Below are 10,030 nucleotides of genomic sequence, written 5' to 3' on the forward strand. Positions count from 1 at the left end.
CATTGAGGCAATTTTAACTTCAAACCGGCTAAAATACAAAAAAAAATTGAAACATACGTGCAAACATCTTGGATGGCCTGAGGGTGAACACATTTTCTGCAAATGTTCAATTTTTTATTTATTTTTTTTTGTGAACCATTCTTTTAAGTCAACAACTCTAAGTTATTAGAAAAAATATTAAAAATTATATAATTCTTAATAAATCCTACCTGGTCTCATAAACGTACCTGGGGGCACTTTTAGCGAGACGCGAAATACATACCAATAAGTACATATCACTGCAGTTTCCAAAATAAATGAACACTAAAACTCCTACGGCTTTTATTCCTTTTCACACAGATTTACAGAGTTTCGATTAATAAAGCGAAATTTTCGCACAATTACTTGAAGAATGTCACGTTATGACTTCAAAACAATATTAATATGCTGGGAGATTTGAAAACTGATGCTTTTGAACGTTAGCATCGCACATATCCAGCTTCATATCTATGGGTTTTCATAGACGGTAGGTTTTTTCGGTAGCTCACGGAGTACAGAGACGTACTTGAGAGCTGAGGAGCTCCGGTTCAAATCCTGTGTAACTACGGTTTGACAAAACAATTCAAATCTGTGTATAAGGAAGTTCAAATAGCACGGTTGCGTCAACAAATGCGTTTTTATATCAGTTTTGCATTTGTCAGCACTATCGGGTAGGTTTAGGGTTGGGTTTGGTGTAGGGCATATTTCCAGCACGATAGAGCATTGATTTTTAGCGACGGTCCCCGGATATTTGAATTCTGAACCGCTGCAATACGTACCTGAAGCAACGTAATAAAAACACAGCAATACGTACCTTTTTAGCGCCACTCAGTGGACATTTCTCTTGCAAAACGTGCAGTAAGGTGTCGCTAAAAAGTGTCCCCAGGTACATTTATGCCATGAGACGAGGTTCAATTAATCTGCAATAGGATTGTTTATTTTAATAGGATTGTTTATAACAAGTGATGGTATATTTCTATGAATGGATATAGATGTCTGAAACCCGATATGGGGAAGAAAGCAAAGAACAAGACGCAGATCAAGAAGAAAACACTCAACCCTGAGTTTAATGAGGTATGTTGTCCATCTGAAATGATGACTCATATATGTTTATTCATTAAATGAAACCTTTGTTTATTTGTAGGTGTGTACAAATAAACAATGATCCTAAAAAATGCTGAGACAAATACAAATAGCTTGACTGACCAACAGTGTGACCAGGTTATTCATACACAATTTAGGTTCAGGAGCAGGACCCATTTTTATCTAAGGTTACGACACATGCCTGATCTTCAAATTGTGATAATTCATCTCTGTCCAATTTTATTCTTCAAATGCATTTGCACATTTGATTAAAATCTCTGGATTGAGTTGTCTGAGTGTTCTTGTGTTCAGAAGAATCAATACTCAAAACCATGATCAGCAATGCAGCAAATAGCCAATAATATTAATAATAGCAAAAAGCCATTAATCATAAATGCATTTTGACAGGGAAATAAGTATAAACAGTGTCAAATTTCAGCACTTTCAAAATCGTGTGATTAATCATGATTAAATATTTTAATCTACTGACAGCACTAGCAAATATATTCATGTTTAATAATCTGGTCCAATATTGTAGCAATGTGAAGCCTTGTAATTTTATTTGCTGCTTGGATCTTATTATCATGTTTCTTAGATTTTCCCTGTTTTGCCATGTGAACTGTTGTTTTGCAGGAGTTCAGCTATGAAATTAAGCATGCAGAGCTGGCCAAAAAGACTCTTGACATCTCAGTATGGGACTATGACATCGGGAAATGCAATGACTATATAGGTATTTACTTTTATTGTAAAATATACATATTATATGTGACCCTGGAACACAAAACCATAAGTCATAAGTCATAAGTTGCATGGGTATATTTGTAGCAATAGCCAAAAATACATATGGGTCAAAATTATCGATATTTTTCTTAAGTAAAGATCATGTTCCATAAAGATATTTTGTAAATTTCCTACCGTAAATATATCAAAAGTTAATTTCTGATTAGTAATAATATGCATTGCTAAGAACTTAATTTGGACAACTTTAAAGGCGATTTTCTCAATATTTAGATTTTTTTGCTCCCTCAGATTCCAGATTTTCAAATAGCTGTATCTCAGCCAAATATTGTCCTATCGGTAACACTTTATTTTGATGGTCCCTTTTGAACATTCTGTTGACACTAAGTAATGTTGCAACTACATGTTAACAAACTCTCATAAGAGTATTAGTAGACTGTCTGCTTCATATCTACTAACTCCTTATTGTGTTGGTCTCCCAACAGATATTCTACTGACTACAAGTTATTTTGCAAGAACGTGTCAACTTATTCTAACCCTAACCCTACCAGTCAACTAATACACTACTAACACTCTAATGAGAGTCAGTAGAAATGTAGGTGCAACATTACTTATAGTCAATAGAATGTGTTAAAGGGACCATCAAAATAAAGTGAAACTGTCCTATCCTAACAAACCATACATCAATGGAAAGCTTATTTATTTCAGTTCCATAAAATTGACCCTTATGACTGGTTTTGTGGTCCAGGGTAATGTATGTCATTTTATCCAGTTTTTCTGAATCCATGTTTATACCTGGTATTAACTTTTAGGCTGATTTGATCAATTGGTCAGGTGGGACAGACTGTTGTGTACACCTTGTGCATGCATATGTAAGAACTTTCCCAAATATTCTTTTTTAGATTTTTCTCTTTTAATCAGCTTTTGCACTAAAAATTTTCCCTGAAATTTTGAGTTAAAAACGTTGTAGTCCCATTTAGTCCCACTTGTTAGCAAACACCTTTTTCAAGACAACTACACTCTAAAAAATGCTGGGTTAAATACGCTGGGTTTGTCCATATTTTACCCAGTGCTGGGTTTAACCCAGCATTTTTTAGAGCTTTAAAAATCACAAGTAGGTATTACTGATGTATTTTATGTTGTAGAATAAAATGTGGGTCACACTTTATTTTAAGGTCCAATTCTCACAATTAAGAAACTATTGAGTTATGACTTTTGCCTCAATACTAATTTACTGCTTAGGTATAAGGAAGGCAGTTGTTAAGTTTAGGTATTGGACAGGATTAGGGATGTAGAATATGATCATGCAGAATATGTGCTTTATAATCTAATAAACAGCCAATATGTTATTAGTAGGCATGCTAATAAGCAATAACTTAATAATGAGAATTGGTCCCTATACTAAAGTGTTACCAAAATGTGAAAATATCTTAAGTTTGCAGACCTTATTTCTGGCATTTAATCAAAAACCATTTGGAAAAAAAACCCATTGACTTGAGGATGATGGAACCAGAAGTGCTAAAAAGTTCATTTCTGGGTTTTGCCAAAAATGCATGATCCCTGCAGCACTCGATAGTCACTCGTATTTCTATTTTTGAACCCATTTACACATACATTTAAGTTCAAATCTGCCAAGGGGTAATTAAATGTAACAAATCATGTAAAAATGTATCACCTTTTCTTGTCAATTTTGTGCATGTTAGTTTTTGACAGACAAGTTGTTGCAAATTTGCTGACTTTCATTTATTTATTTAACTAGTAAAGGAGTGGGTTTGATACACAGTTTTTTTTATCGTCTCTTATAGCAACAATATTATTAATCAAATGTATGTAACAATGTAATTTAAACCCCTGAAAATGCAGATCCTGTTGTAAATAACAGTGAAAAAAATCACTTTTTAAAACTCGTTCCATAACAGATTTTGACTCATTTAGCAATGTCCACTTGTTATCCTTAAAAGATGTTGATACTAGGTATAAACATGGTCTCTAGATTGTCATTATGCTTCAATCTGACCATAGTGCCATAGTTTCACCACTGACTTTCATTTCATATTCAGAATGTAATTGAATGTCATATTCATAAATGTTTTAGTAAATTATTGTTATTACACATTGAATGTTTTAATACAACTAATATTTCACGATCAGGAGGCTGTCAGTTGGGTATCACTGCCAAAGGTGAGCGTTTGAAGCACTGGTACGAATGCCTCAAGAACAAAGACAAGAAGATCGAGCGCTGGCATACTCTGCACAACGAGAATCACGTCTCCAGCGATTAGGCTCTTCAAGCGCCCTGCATGCCTTTAAGTTGTACTCGGCCCATTTTGCAACTCCATCCCCCTCCACTAACTGCATATCTTGGGCTATACCGACCTTGCTCTTGTCCGGCTGACACATGATATGCTTTCATGAAACAAAATGTGATGTCTGGAGCTCTTCTATTCACTGTGACCAACACAAACGACTATAGGTTAGCACTGAAGTGTAAAAGAACTGCACAATTATGTCACGTTCACTAATCTGGCCACAGTAGCATTGTGTTTTAAAGTTCTAGTTTAAGAACAACTGTAGAAACTCCAAATAATTATCTTGTTGTGGGAATGCATTAATATCACGTCTCTTAGCAATGTCTCCTATTAAAAAGCATTATGAACCTTAAAAAAGAGGCCGATACAGAATGTATAAGCCCTATTTTAACCAGTCTAAGAATGTTTACAGGCCATATAGAATGTCAGGTAAAATTAATTAATTGTATTTAGCGACTTATTTAAATACCTTCAATGTTATTTTCATTTCACTGATATACTATCGATTTTTGTTAATATTTGTGAATTAGATTTTATTTTTTATATTTTGGAAACTATCATTTTTAAATATCACTTTAATTTTAATTCGAGTTTTAATAATTTGGCTTTTAGTGTTTGTCATTTTTTAAACATCTATATATTTTTTTATACATTTTTATGTATCAGTTTAATTTTTTATAAGTGTTTTACTACTATAAGTTAAGCTAAAACAAAATAAAAATGTCAAGTAACAGATTTAAGTTTTTTTTTTAATGGTTTTAATTTTAGTTAGCTATAATAACCCTGACATGAGGTCAAAAGAACTAGCTAGTTGTTTCAGACAAATAGGCAAGCAACATGTAGGGATGTTTACACAGCACAGATAAGACTAAATCCAAAGAATGTTCAAGTCCAAACTAGAGCATTTTAAAGCATTATCTGTTCGCCAATGATACATTTAGACTTGGCCTTCGAATCTAATGAATGCGATTTTGTAACACATTGCTTGGTACGTCTGGTTTACAACAACACTCTTACTGTATGTAAGCACACTATTCCACTAAACCCTACAAACATGCATCCTGTTTATGGTCTATAATGTGCTAAAAAATACAATTGCCTTGTGTGAAGACAACCATTAATGACAACGTCCATGGATAAATCAAATAGGATATACTAAAAATAGTCCTCTGCATCATGTGGCTGTGACGCAAACCAAGATTACTGTAACAGGAAACAGTACTGCAGTCCAATCACATGTGGACACTGAAGGGAAAGCACATTTACAATAGAATGACCTCAACATTTCTATTCTTTGCTGTTATTATAAGCATGAGAGTGTCTTTGATCATAGTGAATACAATTCATTTGCTTTGTATAATTTAATCCCTGTAGATTAAATTACTGTTTACCAACAAACACTTGGTGGCGACACTTCCGGGTTTCTCAGGAACTGCTTTACATTATATCGACTGAAGAGTGATTTGTGTTTGGTTGAAGTTCCACATTTCCAAAAGATTTTTAGATCTTTGAAGAATTTTAGCATAACTCAGATCTCAGATCTGCTCTAATGCAGGGTTTCAGGTCTTAAAAAGGTCTTAATTTGCTCTTTTTTTTTTTTTTTTTGCTCAGAAATTAAGACTTGAAAAGGTCTTAAATCCATACAATTGTGGCATTAAATGCTGCATACAAAAAAATTCCAGCTGTTTTCCAATGCAGATATCTTCCATAAATCAAGATGGATTTACTTCAGATTAGTGGTGGGCCGTTATCGGCGTTAACGTGCTGCGTTAACGCGAGACTCTTATCGGGCGATAAAAAAAATATCGCCGTTAATCTATTCTCAAAGTTGGGTTGGGAGCTGGGTCTATACTACGCAAGCTATGATGACTTTCACCTGATATTTTAGCGCGGATGTATACCTAGCCGAATTGCACTGTACTGTAGGGGGCGAGAACGAGTCTTCGAACCTGTGTGTATGCGTGCTAACATGGATGCAGCTATGAAGCCGCCGGGTTTGCTTCAGGGAAAATTTATTTTTAAGAAGCTTCCCAATGAAGATCGGCAAGTCATTTCTGTCTCTACGTTACATGGTCGCGCTCTCTGTATCGCGCGCACAGCGGAGTTCCGCCCCGGTTCGCACACACACACACACACACACACAAACAAACAAACGTAAGCGCACACACAAGTGAGCACACTCCCACTCCTATTTGTAAATATTAAGCCGCAAAACGTCTATTTAAATATGACTTCTGTGTGTCTCTGTGTTAATGTATGGCGCAAGACGCACGGGTTTGTTCAGTACTCATACAGAAGACCGCGTGACGCTTGCGGCGATATTAACGTCTGTCGTCTCACTAAATGAGGACATAAATACATGAACAACATCTCCAGAACTGCTCTGAGAGTCACTTCATGAGCATTCGAGCGTTTCATTTGAGAAAAACTATTCTCATATCAATATACACAGAAATTTAAAGGTATTCACGGCAACCCGTCAAAATAAAAAGTTCGGTTTCACTTGAAGACATTGGGCAGAACATAATAGGCTACTACTATTAAAACTATTAAAACCTTATCTTTAAGGAATAATCATACAATGTCTTCAATGTTATTATCAATATTAAATTCTTGATGACTGCTAGTTGTTTACTACTAGTAGTGAACTTATTCTGATCTACTTGGCAGAATTCAAATGAGCCATTTTAATCTAGATTAATCTAGATTAAAAAAATTAATCTATGCCCACCACTACTTCAGATGCAAATTGAGCATATTAAGTCTTGTTTTCTGAGAAATTGAAGTCAGTTTATACTTAAAACAAGAACAAATATCTGCCAAGGAGGGATGAAAACTTGTGTTTGCTTTGAATTTTTCTGAGCCAATTGGCAGATACTTGTTAACTTACTTCATGTTGATCAATTCCTCATAAAACAAGATTTGTGCACTTTGGCTTCTCAAGTAAATGTACCTTGATTTAAGATCAAAAACATTATTTTTACATTTGTGAATTTATATTTAGAGACTACACTGATGCTCCATTCCTTACATTTTCTTTACTTGGTCTTAAAAGTTATTAAAAAGTCTTAAATTTACCGTCATTAAAACCTGTAGAAATCTTGTAATATGACCCAATTGGCCCACAGCTGCTGTTGGTAAATTTGCGTTTTACTAGGCATCATGCAAAGATTTAATTAGCAAACAACTGATTTAATCTTTTGAACCATAATTGTGGTGTCAATATATTTCCTACTTCATATTATACATGGTATTTGGTCCTATAACACCAAATAACCATCGATGATTGTGAAAGGATATATGAACGAAAACTTTTCAAAGCTGGAAAAAAAAAAGCTGTATTTTGAATGCTGAAAGTTATTTTACAGTCAAAAACAGTGTCTATTTAAGCAATAAAGATGCATTGCTTATCTGATTTTACCTTCAGTTTTTACTTTAGAAGTATGTGAGGATGTGTATTTAACGTCCTGTTGCACGTTCAACAAATAAATGACTAAAACTATCTATAAATCTGTGAATAAAGAGTACAGTAAAGGGAGATTAAACTAGAAGAACCCGGAAGTGTGGTCGCCCGTTGTTTGACATTACAGAAGATTTTAAAGGGTTCATGCCATGAGGAATCACATTTCCTTGGTATTTTCATATATGAGAGATCACTGTATTATAAAAACACTAAGTTTCAGAACATAAAATATCTTACAAAAAGAGCTTTTATTGTTACTACTATGAAAAAAAAAAAAAACCCTGGAAATGATGGTTTATTTTGAATGATATGGTGCTTTGCATTGAAGTCTCAAAGGGTAAGCATCCCCAAAAGGAAGCATTTTGGTTAAGATTGGAGGAAAATACTCACATATTAATGCATTTAGACCATCTTTGAAGTAAATGAACTTTAAGGATTATCAGAATTAAAAAAAAAAAAAAAATGCATGACACGACCCCTAGACTAAGTCATTTAGGTCTTCAAAATGATGAATGTGATTTTGCAGTATTTTTTCACGAGATCTTATTCACATGCAGAGCTATCTATGATATCTGTCATTTGCAAAAAACAAAATATAGCACACCAGTCTGATACTTTAAGACCATATTTGCCGGTTTAGTTTGTGAATGTTTATTGGTATAAATTTGTTCTTCTTTCATTAATGATGCAATTGTATATATATATATATAGTGCATGTACTTGCACAGCAGGGAAGTGTTTACTGTATGTCTGAACTTTGCATGTAAAGATTTTACTTGGAGTTCAAAACACAGAGGCCAATAAAAGTCGATATAAACTGCAGTTATTTGTTGACTTCATGTATGTGCACTGCAAAGTCCTTCATTACATAATACTTTAAAGATTTTTTTAAAAGGAAAGTGTATAGCTTCATTTATCATGAAACGTTGATATACTGATGAATGAATGAATATTTAAAATGATTGAAACTTTGCTTTATATTAGTTTGTATCAGTCCCATCTGGAGTGGCATAAGTTTGTGAAAATACCTGCATTTGTGCAATAATTTCAATTTAACTCGTTTTAGATTTTAGGAAATTATAGACAAACACAATCTGATGAAACTAATCTCATAAAAAGAGTTACTTTTCACATGCAATTTCTCGTAGAGCCTTTAACAGAAACATATCCACTAAACATTTTCTGTAGCTCTCATAAGACTTCTGACCGATTTTGGACCCTAATTCTCCACATTTCTGTTTCAGTTTATCAGTATAGACCTTTGTCAGGTTGAGCTTACTTTTTATTGAACATTTATTGAATTTAACAAGTTTGAAAATAATGCTGTAAGGTATAGATTTACAATCTTTACAACGGCACACACTGTATAAAGGCCACAAGGTTCAAAACCGTTTTATTAATTTGCCTACAACCAGTTTTTTTTCTTTGCTTTTTTGTTCAGCTGAACAGTAAGTTGTACAACAGTACAATCTATTGAATGCTGTACTTCTGTCCCTCACAGCATTGTTTTAATTCCTGTCGATAATGTCTGGGTTGTCTTGATAGCACTGCTCTCTTTAGGTTATGTCACAACATCTGAATTGGCTTAAAGCCTCACAAAAACATCGTGTGAGAAAAGTTTTGTTTCTTGCGATTCGTTTAGGGGTTTTCAAATATTTGCTAAAGAAAAGGCTGCATAAATATTGACATACTGACGTCTAATTGCGTTGGAAAATATTTTAGAGCACATGCCAGACAATTCATGGTCAGATTTACAATACTAGACACGAGTCCACCCATTCTCTGGAGCACGAACATAGAAACGGACCTCAATTTGCAATTGAATTTTAATTTGAAAATTTAGAGAATTCATTTAAATTCCAATTATTCATAATTATTCTGCTACTCTTTGTGTTTATGTATTTAAAACGTCATTAATTAGATTTAACTTTAAACACAAGTTTAAAAATTTTAGTTGGAAATTACAATAAAGAATATGTTAAGAATATAAACATTTAATTATTTCCAATACTTCAAATAATTCTTTCTGGAATCACTATTTATTTATTTATTTGACATTATTATTTATAGAACCTTTTTATTCATCCATTTATCTTTATATTTAACAGGCTTTTTGGTTTATTTATCAGGTCATAAACACACTAAAAACAATCACTAGAATATATGACGTTGTTTAGCTAAACACAATGTTTCTTTACAAATGAACAACTAACAAACTGTGGTCTGCGACAAATATAATAAACTAGTCAGTGGGAAAAATCCCAATGCTGAACAACAGAAACCATGGAGACTGTGTATATTTTAATAACTCCATTAGTAACTTATTTGATTTCAAAAGCAGATCTCTAATTAAAAGATCAACGTTATTATTATTGAGTACATCCATAGACTACATCAATACACCCAGCTACTTGTGTTT

The 10,030-nt window shown here is 33.5% G+C and overlaps 1 protein-coding gene across 2 annotated transcripts in view; it reads left to right on the forward strand.

Moving 5' to 3' along the window:
- Window positions 1-6,849, forward strand: part of rph3ab (rabphilin 3A homolog (mouse), b) — a 35,605-nt gene extending 28,756 nt beyond the window's left edge. For both annotated transcript variants that reach the window (XM_058781816.1, XM_058781815.1), the window contains exons 14-16: window positions 1,011-1,092; window positions 1,735-1,831; window positions 3,991-6,849. In XM_058781816.1, the coding sequence (XP_058637799.1) occupies window positions 1,011-1,092; window positions 1,735-1,831; window positions 3,991-4,121 (310 nt within the window). In that variant the 3' untranslated portion in view covers window positions 4,122-6,849. The remainder of the gene's footprint in view (window positions 1-1,010; window positions 1,093-1,734; window positions 1,832-3,990) is intronic.
- The last annotated feature ends 3,181 nt before the right edge of the window (window positions 6,850-10,030 follow it).

Source organism: Onychostoma macrolepis, chromosome 07 (genome assembly GCF_012432095.1).
Source record: "Onychostoma macrolepis isolate SWU-2019 chromosome 07, ASM1243209v1, whole genome shotgun sequence".
NCBI lineage: Eukaryota > Metazoa > Chordata > Actinopteri > Cypriniformes > Cyprinidae > Onychostoma > Onychostoma macrolepis.